At 34.8% G+C, this 14,911-nt stretch overlaps 1 protein-coding gene across 1 annotated transcript in view; it reads right to left on the reverse strand.

Moving 5' to 3' along the window:
- The window catches only part of CCDC7 (coiled-coil domain containing 7), a 364,544-nt gene that overhangs the window by 266,028 nt on the left and 83,605 nt on the right, over positions 1-14,911 (reverse strand). The window contains exon 12 of the mRNA XM_049096618.1: positions 9,173-9,391. Within this exon, the coding sequence (XP_048952575.1) occupies positions 9,173-9,391 (219 nt within the window). The remainder of the gene's footprint in view (positions 1-9,172; positions 9,392-14,911) is intronic.

A 14,911-nucleotide genomic window follows, 5' to 3' on the forward strand; every position in this document is an offset into this window, starting at 1 on the left:
AGTCAACATGCATTTCCAGCCACTGCTTGATATCAAGTCAACACACCTTTACCTCAGATCAATAAGGACTCTGACACTCTTCCCCTCAAATTCCAACCCCCCATGCTCAAGTTTGTGCACAAAGTGGGCATAATTATAACAAAATAAAGCAACCCAAATAGTGACACTAATTATTTGGAATATATAATGGATAAAAAGAACGTACTAGGCTGAGAACATCTCCATCAAAGAACAATACCTACAGTGTGATTCTGGTTACTAAGGGAAACAAGCTCAGCAGGTGGGAGGAAACAAGATGAAATCAGAGAAGGGGACAAACAATAAGAGACTCTTAACCACCGGTAACAACAAAGGAGGGTTGCTGGAGCGGAAGGTGGATGGGGGGTGGGGTAGCTGGATAATGGACATTAAGGAGGGCACATGATGGAATAAGCACTGGATGTTATACAAGACTGATGAATCACTTCACTCTACCTCTGAAACTAACAATACACTCTTTGTTAATATAGCTTAAATTTGAAAAAAAGAACCCTTCAGAAAATAAAACAAAGAAATAAAACAAAATGCAAACTACATTAAAAAGAAATAAAGGGTCAAAAATGATCAAGTGTTGCTAAGAGGATAAATGAGATAAAACTATAAAGCATCCTTCAGAATAAGATCAAGTAATTTGTTGTGACCTTGGCAAAAATAGTTTTAATATAGCAGTTGGCGGAAAAAGATTACAGTTAAGTGAAGAATTACTATAAGAACATGGAGACAGTGACTATGAACAACTTGTATTTCATCAAAATCTTCAGGAATTATTCCTGTTTCATTTTTACCAGAACAGGCCAATCCAAATAAATGATATTATATACAGCATCAGTGTAAATAACTAGCATTTAGTAAATGTTTTTATAATGAGTGTTAAACTGAATACATAAGAAGAGAGGTGTGTATAGATTTATTTATAAAACCAGTAAGAATAAAAATCACTTGCCCATGTTAAAAATGATGAAGTTACCTGATAAAATTCTTCAGGTAATGAAGTTGTTCTTTCAATTTCATCTTACACTTTAACCTAACATTTTCTATTAACTTGTCATAGAAGACAATCTTTATTTTGGATTTAGGGGGTAAACCTTAAGAAAAATAAAAAAACACAAAGTGAATGCAGCCACATAGAGAAGCAAAGATATCCTGAGATGATTGTGGAGCCAGAAAGACCTTGGTTTGAAGTCTAATTCAACATTACTATGATGTTACATGGTTAATTTTTTAAGCTCCAGTTTCATCTTCAAAATGAGGATGCTAATACATATCTTACTCATTACTTATTGTGTAAATGACTATCACATATACATAAAATGGCCAGCATATTTTATAATGATAGAGGATATAGAATGACTAGCACATTTTTATTTAAATTCAATTAGCCAACATATATCAAGTACATCATTAGTTTGAGATATACAAATAGTGTTCAATAATTTATCAGTTGCATACAACATCCAGTGCTCATCACATGTGCCCTCCTTAATGCCCAACAACCAGTTACCCAATCCCTCCACCAAACTCCCCTCCAATGACCTTCAGTATATTTCCTACAGTTAAGAATCTCTCATGGTTTTTCTCCCTGATGACAACCCATTCAGTTTTCTCTCTCTCTCTCTAGATTCTCTGTGCCATTTTTTATATTCCACATATGAGTTAAACTATATGATAATTGTCTTTCTCTGATTGACTTATTTCCCCCCACTTAATACCCTCCAGTTCTATCCATGTTGATGTAAATGGTAAATATTCATCTATATATTCCCTTGTATGTCACTTCTTTTTTTTAAATATTTTTTTTAATTTTTATTTATTTATGATAGTCACAGAGAGAGAGAGAGAGGCAGAGACATAGGCAGAGGGAGAAGCAGGCTCCATGCACCGGGAGCCTGATGTGGGATTCGATCCCGGGTCTCCAGGATCGCGCCCTGGGCCAAAGGCAGGCGCCAAACCGCTGCGCCACCCAGGGATCCCTATGTCACTTCTTTATTCATTCATCTATTAATGAACTTCTCAGTTTTTTCCACAGTTTGGTTATTATAGACATTGCTTCTATGAAAATTGGGATGCATGTGCCCCTTCAGATCACTAAATTTGTATCTTTGGGGTAAATACCCAATAGTGCAATTGCAGGGTCATAGGGCAGCTTTATTTTCAACTTCTTGAGGAATGTCCATACTCCTCTTTTGAGTGGCTGTACCAGATTGCATTCCTGTCAACAGTATAACAGTATTTCTCTGCATCCTTACCAATATTTGTTCTTTCTTGTCTTGTTAATTTTAGCCATTCTGACTGGTGTGAGGTGGTATATCATTGTGATTTTGATTTGTATTTCCCTGATGGCAAGTGATGTGGAGCATTTTTTTTCATTTGTCTGTTAGCCATTTGTATGTCTTCTTTGGAGAAATGTCTGTTCATGTCTTCTGCCCAGTTCTTGACTGGATTATTTGTTTTCTGGGTGCTGAGTTTGATTAGTTCTTTATATCTTGGATACTACCCTTTATCTGATATGTCATTTGCAAATATCTTCTCCCATTCCATAGGTTGCCTCAAGTTTTGTTGACTATTTCCTTTGCTGTGCAGAAGCTTTTTATCTTGATGAAGTCCCAATAGTTCATTTTTGCTTTTGGTTCCTTTGCCTTCATAGATGTGTCTGGCAGGAATTTGCTATGGCTGAGGTCATAAAGATTTCTGCCTGTGTTCTCCTCTAGGATTTTGATGGATTTGTCTCATCTTTAGGTCTTTCATCCATTTTGAGTTTATCTTTGTGGATGGTGTATGAAAATGGTTCAGTTTCATCTTCCACATGTGGCTGTTCAATTTTCCCAACATGATTTTTTGAAGACACTGCCTTTTTCCCACTGGATATTCTTTCCTTTGTCAAAGATTCATTGACCATAGAGTTGAGGGTCCATTTCTGGGTTCTCTATTCTCTTCCTTTGATCTCTGTGTCTGTTTTTATGCCAGTACCATACTGTCTTGATGACTGCAGCTCTGTAATATAGCTTGAAGTCTGGCATTGTGCTGACACCAGCTTTGGTTTTCTTTTTCAACATTCCTCTCTCTATTCAGGGTCTTTTGTGGTTCCATACAAATTTTAAGATTATTTGTTCCAGCTCTGCCAAAATTTTGATTGTATTTGGATAGAGATTGCTCTGAATGTGTAGATTCCTCTGGGAAGCATAGACATTTTAGCAATATTTATTCTTCAAGTCCATGAGCATGGAACATTTTTCCATTTCTTTGTGTCTTCCTTAATTTCCTTCCTAAGTGTTCTGTAGTTTTTAGAGTATAGATCTTTTACATCTTTGGTTAGGTTTATTCCCAGGTATCTTATGGTATTTGGTGAATTCTAAATGGGATCGACTCTTTAATTTCTCTTTCTTCTATTAGTGTATAGAAATGCAACTGATTTCTGTGCATTGAGTTTATATCCTGCCATGCTGCCAAATTGCGGTATGAGTTCTAGCAATTCTGGGGTGTAGTCTTCTGGGTTTTCCATATAAAGCAACATGTCATCTGGGAAGAGTGAGAGTCTGATTTCTTTGCCAATTTGAATGGCTTTTATTTATTTTTGTTATCTGCTGAAGCTAGGACGTCCAGTACTATGTTGAACAATAGTAGTGAGAGAGAGTAGGTATCCCTATGTTCCTTACCTAAGGGGAAAAGTTCTCAGTTTTTCCCCACTGAGAAGATATTCACTGTGGGCTTTTTGTATAGAGTTTTTATGATATTGATGTATGTTCCCTCTATCCCTACTGTAAAGTTTTAATCAAGAAAGGATGCTGTATTTTGTCAAATGCTTTTTCTACAACAATTGAGAAGATCATGTGGTTCTTCTCCTTTCTTTTCATAATGTGATGTATCCCATTGATTGATTTGTGAGTGTTGAACCACACTTTCAGCCCAGAAATAAATCCCACTTGGTTGTGGTGAATGGTCCTTTTAATGTGCTGCTGGATTCTATTGGCTAGTATCTTGGTATTTTGTCATCCATGTTCATTAGGGATATTCATCTGTAATTCTCCTTTTTGATGGGGTCTTTGATTTTTGGGATCAAGGTAATGCTGGACTCATAGAATGAGTTTGGAGGTTTTCTATCTCTATTATTTGAAACAGTTTTCTTTACATATAATAATAACAGGTATTATTTCTTCCTTAAATATTTGGTGGAATTCCCCTGGGAAGCCATCTGCCCCCAGACTCTTGTTTCTTGGAATATTGTGATGACTGCTTCAATTTCCTTGCTGATTATGGGTCTGTTCAGGTTTTCTATTTATTCCTGTTTCAGTTTTGGAATTTTATAAGTTTCCAGGAATGCACCCACTTCTTCAAGATTGTCAATCTTTTGGCATACAGTTGCTCATAATATGTTCTTAAAATTGTTTGTATCTCCTTGATGTTGGTCATGATCTCTTTCATTCATGATTTTATTAATTTGAGTCCTTTCTCGTTTCTTTTTGATAACTATGATTAGGGAGTTATCAATCTTATAAAGTCTTTCAAAGAACCAGCTTCTAGTTTCCTTGATCTGTTAAACTGTTCTTCTGATTTCTATTTCATTGAGTTATGCTCTAATCCTTATTATTTCTCCTCTCTTACTTGGTTTAGGCTTTATTTGCTATTGTTTCTACAGCTCCTCTAGATGTAAAGTAGCTTGTGTATTTTAGAACTCTCTTGTTTCTTGAGGAAGGCTTGTATTGCTAAATACTTCCTTCTTAGGACCACCTTTGCTGTATCCCAAAGGTTTTGAACAGTTGTGTTTTCATTTTCATTTGTTTCCATGAATTTTTTTAATTCTTCATTAATTTCCTGGTTGACCTATGCATTCCTTAGTAGGATGCTCTTTAACCTCTATGTATTTAAATTCCTTCCAAATATTCCCTTGTGAAGTTCAAGTTTCAAAGCATTCTGGTCTGAAAATATGCAGGGAATAATCCAAATCTGATTGACACTCAATTTGTGACCCAGTACATGATCTGTTCTGGAGAATGTTCCATGTGCACTCAAGAAGAATAGGTATTCTATTGCTTTAGGATGGAATGACCTGTATATATCATGAACTACATCTGGTCCAGTGTGTCATTCAAAGCCCTCATTTCTTTGTTGATCTTCTGCTTAGGTGATCTGTCCATTGCTCTAAGTGGGATGTTGAAGTCCGCTACTATTATTGTATTATGAATGTGTTTATTTAATTTGGTTATTAATTGGTTTATATAATTGGCTTCTCCCAAGTTAGGAGCATAAATATTTATAGTAACAATTATAAATCTTCTTGTTGGAAAGACCCTTTAAGTATGATATAATGTCCTCTTCATCCCTTACTATAGTCTTTGGTTTAAAATCTAACTTATTTGATACTCCTATCAGATCACTACCCCAGCTTTCTTTTGATGTCTATTATCATGGTACATGGTTCTCCACTTCCTCACTTTCAATCTGGAGATGTCTTTAGGTCTATAATGAATCTCTTGTAGATAGCATATGGATGGGTTTTGCTCTTTTATCCAATCTTACACCCTGTATCTTTTGACTAGAGCCTTTAGCCCATTTACATTCAGAGTAACTATGGAAAGATATGAATATACTACCATTGGATTACCTGTAAAATCCCTGTTTCTGCATATTGTCTGTTTCTTTCTAGTCTATGTTACTTTTGGTCTCTCTCTTAAAGGTTCCCCTGTAATATTTCTTGCATGGTTGGTTTAGTGATCACAAATTCTTTAGTTTCTGTTTGTCCTGGAAGCTCTTTATCTCTCCTTCCATTCTGAATGACAGATAAAGTATTCTTGGCTGCATGTTTTTCACATTCAGTACCCTGAATATATGATGCCAGCCTTTTCTGGCCTGCCAGGTCTCTGTAGATAGTTCTGCTGCCAGCCTAATGTTTCTTCCCCTATAGGTTAACTAGCTCTTGTCTTGAGCTGGTTTCAGGATTTTCTCTTTGTCTCTGAAATTTTCAAGCAATGTCACTATTATATGTGGGGGTATTGATCTATTTTTATTGATTTTGAGTGGGGGTTCTCTCCACCTCTTGGACTTGAATGTCTGTTTCCATCTCCAGATTATGGAAGTTCTCAGCTGCTATTTCTCATATATACCTTCTGGCCTTTTCTCTTCTTCCTAGAGAGAATATAATCTCCCAGGTGGACAAAACAGAGTGATCCACTTGGTCCTGGGTGTATTTTGATCTGTTTGTTAGAAGACACTAAGTCCAAAAATTGTAAAGAAAACAATAGTAATATATATACAACAATAAAATTGAATACAGTGAAAGGAAGCCAAAAAATGAAGAATATAGCTCTAAAATATAGATGTAAAGATGAAAGTTTAAGAAAAGACTTAAAAAAGCATTGATTAAATAAGAAACTAGTTGAAAAGGAAAAAAGAAAAAGAAATGGAAAAGTTTAAACTGAAAGATAAACAAATCATGAAAAAAAAAAAAAAAGAACTAATTCTAGATACCATTTTCCCCAAGCGCTAGAGTTTTGCAGTCCTCTGTGTTCCATAAACTTGGTATTTGCCTGTTATTCTAGCTGGTCTTCTGAGGGAGGGGCGTGCTGTGCTGTTACTCCGGTGTCTTTGCCTGGGCAGAGTTGCACCGCCTCTTGCCAAGGGGCAGGGCTCAGTGTAAGCTGCTTCTGGTTGCTCCATGTGGCTTTTGTTCCCTGGAGTATTTCCGCATATCTTTATAGGATGAGAATAAAAATAGCCAAACCCAGATATCGAGCCCCAGAGCTGAAAAATCACAGCCCTCTCTCTTCAGTAAACCCTCAGGGATAAGCAGTCTTCACTTTGATGTGTGCCAAATTCTGCAGACTCCTGTGGTATATACCTGCAAATTCCTCCCTGGGGAAGACAGAGGGTTACTGCATTCCTGCCATTTGCAGGAACCCCACACAGAGAGCAGTTGCCCAGTGCCCAATCATATGGACACCTGTGCTACCCCACCTGGGGAAGGCAAAGGGTCGACCATTTCTGTTCTTTGTGGTGCCCCTGCATGGAGAGCAGTTGCCCAGTCATGCTGTGGTTTGGGGTTTATGGCTAACCCAGCTGAGAGCCCCTCCTGGGCTTGCCGACCTTAGACCTTACGAAAGGAGAGCTCTCCAGAGGAGTCAAGGGCTGGGAGGCAGGGCTTATGGTGATGGGCCATGGTCAAGGTGACAGCCTATGAGTGAAGACAGTAGAATACCCAACTAGGATATCAGATTGAGGCAATTTGGGGACTGGATGGTGGAAAGAATTAAGAACCTGGAAGTAGGTATGAAAAATTTGTAATTATTGCATGGCATGCCTCAAAGCATCCCTAACATCCCATTTTATAAGTGAAGAAACAGGCTCAGAAAAGTAAGAGGTTTTCTCAAGGTCATGCAGTGACCATAGGGTAAGGATTTCCCTACTCCAATGCTTGATAATGCTGCTGCCTCAGGCACCCTGTTCTTTCTGTGATCCCAGGGATCCTGAAACCACACTGTCCCACCTGGGATTCTGCCGTGCTTCACCACCTGAGCACCTTTCAGGCAGGGACATCTGTCACTGAAGCAGATTTCTAAAGGTTCCAATTTTGTGCTCAGGGGCTATTTCACTTTCCAGTAGCCTGCTTATGGAGGCTTTCTCCTCCCACCGTTTATCTTCTGAATATCCCCTCAGACTCACTTCTCTACACCTTCTACCTTGCAAAAAGTGGTTGCTTTTCTATTTGTAGAGTTCCAGTAATTCTTTCCTTACATCTCATGTTGAATTCATAGGTGTTCAGAATGATTCAATAGTTATCTAGCTAAATTCAAAGGACCAGATGAAATGAGGTCCTCAACTCTTCTGCCATCTTGCCTTCCCTCCTGACTAGTACATTTTCAATTGTACTACCACATTTTATCTTTGTCTTAAACCAGTTCACAAAAACCTGCATCTCTAAAAAAAAAAAAAAAAAAAAAAAGGTTTTATATTCAATTCAGGGCAAAAAACAAACAAAAAATCCTAATAACCATAATAATTTCTCTTTCACTAAGAGCATTTTTTTCCATTTTTTATCTCTCCAAGAAGAAACTGATGTAACTTACAATTAAAATTATATACAATGGGTTAAGTGTTGGGGATTAAGGATGCACTTGTTACAATGAGCACCACTATTATATGTAAGGGTTAAATCACTACATTGTACACTTGAAATTAACATTATACTATATGTTAACTTACTAGAATTTAAATAAAAACTTTAAAATATATATATATATGTATATATATATACAAAAAAAGATTAAATTAAGAATAAAAGTACTGCAAGATGACAGTCTCTTTTGAAAAGCTAAAATATTGGCCTTTACTTTTACCTTATTCATCTCTCATTTGCCAGTTTTACTGTGCTATCACTAATACACATAAACTCTCCTGCAAACAAGATGGAAGGACACTCAAGAATATAAAATACTAAAAAAAATATAAAATACTATTTAAGAAATGAGTGATAAAGCTATCCTGCTAGAACAAGGACAAGCTAAAGTATGTTCTCAACAGTTTTGCTTTACTTCTTGAATTCTCTCCATTACTTGTCAATAAAGTTGCTTATGTATAGACTAATTTTTTCTTCCATAGATTAATAAATCTGAATGTTCACAGAAAACTTCTGAATCCTCTGCACAACAGAAACAAAAATCAATGATTTTTAAAGAATTTTCCCCCAACAGGAAATAGCTACTCTTGCAGTGAGCAAAACATTACATACATACTTAACAAATCATTATGTTTTACATGTGAACTAATACAACGTTGCATGTCAACTGTACTTCAGTAAAAAGAAAAATTTGAAAATGTTTTCCCATAGTTTTTCATTTATATTTAATTTTGTTTAAAGCAAAATATCTTTAGTCTATGAACTATTTTTTTTCTGGCTCTCAAATATCAGGAGCTTAAATCATCATTCAAAACCAATATATATCTAATTTATAAATTTGTATTCAAGACAATGAATTGCTATTACCAAAAGTAAAAGGCAAAAAGTCCAAGCAAAAAAAAATAGAGCATATTTTTTTATTTTTAACAATATATACAAATAAACAATATAAGAGATAAACTCTTATAGCACATATTACTGTTTTTCTATCTTCTACTGTTTTTTCTATTTTGGTAATTTCCTTACCTGTGGATGTTCTTGGATTTTAAAATTTGTCTTTTGTCTACCTGAATTTGTACCTAGTGATTTCCTTGTTTCTTTCTCCAATGGTATATGATTTAAATCTTCGACTTTTATTTTACTAATACCCATTTCCATTGTTGTCTTGGTCTTCCCTTCACTTTTAAGTAATTCTTTCCCTTGATTTAGGAAACAGTTAAGTTGCTGCTTAGCTCTTTCAGCTTCCTGTTTTTAGAAAAGTAACAGTTTATCAAGCATTATGTGTGACATTTTTTTATCAATATTACAACTTTCAGGAATAAAAATATACTCATGCCCACATTATCTCTCAACTTTATTTTTAGTGACTTATTATATAGTAAGTACAATCCATAGTTTAACTAATCTATAATTAAAATTAAAAACTGAAGAAATATCTTCCACTTTGAGGGCTATTTTAATATCTCAGGAAGTTCCTCTATTATTTTTTTAAAGCTCCAATTATTATAGAGGCACACTAAAAGTTAATAAAAGGCATAATTAGAAAAGGTGATAGAATATAACCAGGCTAATTAATATCTATAATATCAAATAATAAAATGTGAAAAATAATTTATTTAGTCTGGAATATAATTTTTTAAATGCCAGTTTTAATAACTTTTTACTTAGATCAACAAAAATAAAGTTCACAAATAATCTTACCACAAACAGAAAACTCACTGTTAACATTTGATATATATGCTTTTTCATTATTTCTAAATAAAACCAGTGCATGCATGTATTTTTAAAATTTTCATCTATATGGGATCCTACTATACATACATGATATGTTCTTTTTATTAAATAATGTCTTATGTTTCAATGACAATAAATGTACATCTAAATCAGAATTGCTAGTAAAATACATTTAATAGTATACTTTTATTTAGCAAATTTCTTATTAGGGCTATATATTGGTAATGTAAAATTTTTTGCTATTTAATTTTTTATATTATACATGTACAAAATCACTGTAAACTCTTTTCTTGATAATTTTTGTAAGTTCAATGATTCAATGAAAAGCCTATATTATCCCAAAACTTTTGCTATACATTTTCTTTGAGAACAGTATTAATTCATTGTAATAGTATCATGTAAAAGATTACTCATTTCAGCACTTATCCACAAATATTAGACATCTCTATCCTAAGATTTTTACTGAAATGGTAGGTAACAAAAAGTCTATTGCACTGTTATTTTTAATTGCATTCATTTGATAACTAGTGAAGCTGAATATATTCATATGCATTTATTGCCCTTGTGTGTTTTTAAGTTATGACCTGCCTGTTTGTATCTATTTTCTTATAGATTTGTAAAAGATCTTCATATAAAACATTTTGTAAAGAATTTTCATTCATCTTTATATCTCATGATTTTTGTACAGTACAAAATTTATAAATATATTGCAACATATTTTAATATATTTAATATATTAATATACTTTAAATATATTGCAATATTCCTTTGCAATATATTTAGAAAACCTTGCTCTAGCCAAGACCATATAACTGTTACCCAGTGTTTCTTCTAAAACCTTCACTTATTAATTTTAGATCTTACATCAAACTGCAACTTATCTTAGTGTATGTCATAAACTATTACTTAAGAAATACTTTTTCAGAATAGTTTACTTTTTGTGACCATTTTGTCTTTCTATAAAAAAATTTCAATAACTAAATTTATAAAATACTAAATTATTACATTCACTTGAATCTGTTTCTGGATTTTTTATTCAGAACCAAATCCAGAACCACATTGTTTTACTGTGTTATTATAGTGTTATATTACATGTTAATTTTTGAATGACCAAATCCTTATTCTTTTGTATAGTCACCATTTTCTTATCTCAATATAACCTGTAATACTTCTGTTAAGCTAAAAAATAATTCCATTTATATCTAGAATTGCCTTGAATCTGTGTATCATATGGAAAAAATAGAAATTTGAAATGTTTATGATACTGAACTTTCAAAACCAAAAATATAAATTTCTATTTCTTCACTGTTCATCTATATCCCTCAGTAAAGTATGCTTTTCTTCATAAAATAACTATATTTTGTCAAATATGCTACTCCAGTATTATAAATAGAATCATCTCTACACATGAAAAAATGTTCAACATCACTCAGCATCAGGGAAATACAAGCCAAAACCACAATGAGATACCACTTTATACCTGTCAGAATGCCTGAAATTAACAGGTCTGGAAACAACAAATGTTGGTGAAGGTGTAGAGAGAAGGGCACCCTCTTACACTGTTTGGTGGGAATGCAAGCTGGTACTGCCACTCTGGAAAAGAGTATGGAGGTTCCTAAATTACAGAGCTACCCTATGATTCAACAATTGCACTACTAGATATTTACCCAAAGAATACAAACGTTGTATTCTGAAGGGGCACTTGTACCCCAATGTTTATTACAGCAATGTCCACAATAGCCAAATAATGGAACTAGCCAAGATGTCCATTGACAGATGGATAAAGATGTGAGATACACACACACACACACACACACATACACAAAATGGAATGTTACTCAGCCAACAAAAAGGATGAAATCTTACGATTTACAATGACGTGGTTAGAACTGGAGGGTATTATGCTAAGTGAAATCAGAGAAAGACAATTATCATATAGTTTCACTCATATATGGAATATAAGAAACAGCACAGAGGATCGTAGGGGAAGGGTGGGGCAAAATAAGATGTAATCAGAGACAAACTATAAGAGACTCTTAACTATGGGGAAAAAAACAGTTGCTGGTTGGGGGATGAGGTAACTTGGCAATGGGCATTAAAGAGGGCATTTCATGTAATGAACACTGGGTGTTATATGCAACAGATGAATAACTGAACTCTACAATTAAAACTAATGCTACACTTGGGCAGCCCCGGCGGTGCAGCGGTTTAGCGCCACCTGCAGCCTGGGGTGTGATCCTGGAGACCCAGGATTGAGTCCCACATCAGGCTTCCTGCATGGAGCCTGCTTCTCCCTCTGTCTGTGTCTCTGCCTCTCTCTCTGTCTCTCTCTCTCTCTCTTCCTGTGTCTCTATGAATAAATAAACAAAATCTTTAAAAAAAAAACTAATGCTACACTATATGTTAACTAATTAAATTTAAATAAGTTAAATAAACAAATAAATACAATCATTTGTATTATGGTTTCTAAATGGTTATTTTGGATAAAAAGGAAACCTATTGCTTTTTTTTTCTTTTCATTTCTTTACATTTTAACTCCAATATAGTTAACGTACAGTGTTATATGAGTTTCAGGTGTACAAAATGGTGATTTAACAGTACCATATATTACTCAGTGCTAATCAAGATAAGTATACTCTTAATCCCCTTTAACTATTTCACACATCTTCCCACCCACCTTCCCTCTGGTAATGATCTCTATTCTCTAAAGTCTGTTTCTTGGTTTGTCTCTCTTTTTTCTTTTGTTTTCTTTTTTTAAAGATTTACTTATTTGAGAAAGAGAGAGAGAGAACACAAGCAAAGGGGAGAGTTAGAGGGAGAGGGACAAACAGGCTCCCCACTCGGTAAAAAGCCCAACATGGGGCAGATCCAAGGGTCCTGGATCATCAACTGAGCCAAAGGCAAACGCTTAACTGACTGAGCCACCCAGGTGCCCCTATTTGTTTTGTTCCTTTAATTCCACACATGAGAGAAATTGTAACTGTCTTTTTCTGACTGGCTTATTTTGCTTAGCATTATAATCTCTAACTCCATCCACAATGTTGCAAATGGAGAGTCCGTTCCTTTTTATGGCTGACTAATATTGCATTATATATGTAACATCTTCTTTATCCATTAATCTATCAGTGAACATTTGGAGTGCTTTCATAGTTTGGCTAATATAAATAATGCTGCAATAAAAAGAGAGATTCATATATCCCTTTGAATTTGTGTTTTTGTGTTATTTGTGTAAAATACCCAGTAGTGTGATTCCTGGATCACAGAGTAATTCTATTTTAAATATTCTGAGGAACTGCCATACTCTCTTCCACAATGGCTGCCCCAGTTTGCATTTCCACCACCAATGAGTGCACCAGGGTTCCATTTTCTACACATCCTCACCAACATTTGATGTATCTAGAGATTTTTATTTTCTTAATTGCTTTTTCCACTGCCTCATTAGTTATTGGTGTGTAGAAATGCAATAGATTTCTGTACATTGATTTTGTATCCTGTGACCTTACTGAATTCATCTGTCAGTTCCAGAATTTTTTTAGTAGAATCTTTCAGGTTTTCTATATATAGTATCATGTCATCTGCAAACAGATGGAAGCAAAACTTTTTCTTTGACAATTTGGATACCTCGTATTTCTTTTTGTCCTCTGATTGCTATGGATAACACTTCCACTACTATGCTGAATAAAAGTGGCAAGAGTTGATGGACATCCTTGTCTTGTTCCTGACCATAGAGAAAAAGCTCCCCATTATTCTCTATTAAGCTGTGGGATTTTCAGAGAACTTGTTTGCCTGTTGATTTTCTGCTTAGACGATCTATCCATTGATGTAAGAGGGGTGTTAAGTTCTCTACTATTATTGTACCATTATTGATTAGTTCCTATATGTTTGTTACTAATTATTTTATGTATTTGGGTGCTCCCATGATTGGTGCATAAATATTTAAAATTGTTGCATCTTCTTGTTGGATTCTCCTCTTTATTACAGTGTCCTCCATTGTCTCTTGCTAGTCTTTGTTTTAAAGTCTATTTTGTCTGATATAAGTCTTGCTACTCTTTCTTTTGAATGATAAATATTTCTTCATCTACTCAAAGTGCAGATATCTAGGTCTAAAATGGGTCTCTTGTAGGCAGCATATAGTATCGTGGGTCTTGTCTTTATAGCCATTCTGACACCCTGTATCTTTGATTTAGTCTACTTACATTCAAAGTAACTATTGATAGATATGTATTTATGTCATTTTATTACTCGTTTTGTGGTTGTTTCAAGATTTTCTTGGATTCTTTGTCTTTCTGGGTTACAGATTTTCTTTAGTGATATATTTGGATTCCTTTGTCTTTATTATTTGCATATTTGTTGGGTTTTGATATATGGCTACCATTAGGTTTGTATATAATGTCTCATGCAAATAGCAGTCTATATTAAGTTGATGGTCATTTAAGTTTGAACTCGTTCTTTTCCATTCTCTTCTCAATGCTCCATGTTTTAGCTATATATGTTATATTTTACATCCTTTTTCTTTGAGTTATGTGACTGATTCCTTATAGAAATATTTTTACTCCTTTTGCGTTTCCTGCCTTTATAGTGTCAGTGTCACTTTTGATCCCTCCTTTCCACTGATAGTCCCCTTTATTTTTTTTTAATGTATTTCTTCATGAGAGACATGCGATAGAGAGAGAGAGAGAGAGAGAGAGAGAGAGGCAGAGACACAGGCAGAGAGAGAAGAAAGCTCCATGCATGGAACCCTTTGTAGGACTTGATCCCAGGACTCCAGGATCACACCCTGGGCCTAAGGTAGGTGCTCAACCACTGAGCCACCCAGGTGTTCCGAGAGTCCCCTTTAATATTTCTTGCAAAGCTGGCTTAGTGATCATTAACTCCCTTAGTTTTTGCTTGTGAAATTCTTTATCTCTCCTCCTATTCTGAATGATAGTCTTCCTGGACAGAGTATTCCTGGCTGCTGATTTTTTCCATTCAGCATGTTGAATATAGCATGTTGCTCTCCTCTGGTTTGCCAAGATTCTTTTTTTTTTTCTT

Source organism: Canis lupus, chromosome 2 (assembly GCF_003254725.2).
Source record: "Canis lupus dingo isolate Sandy chromosome 2, ASM325472v2, whole genome shotgun sequence".
NCBI lineage: Eukaryota > Metazoa > Chordata > Mammalia > Carnivora > Canidae > Canis > Canis lupus.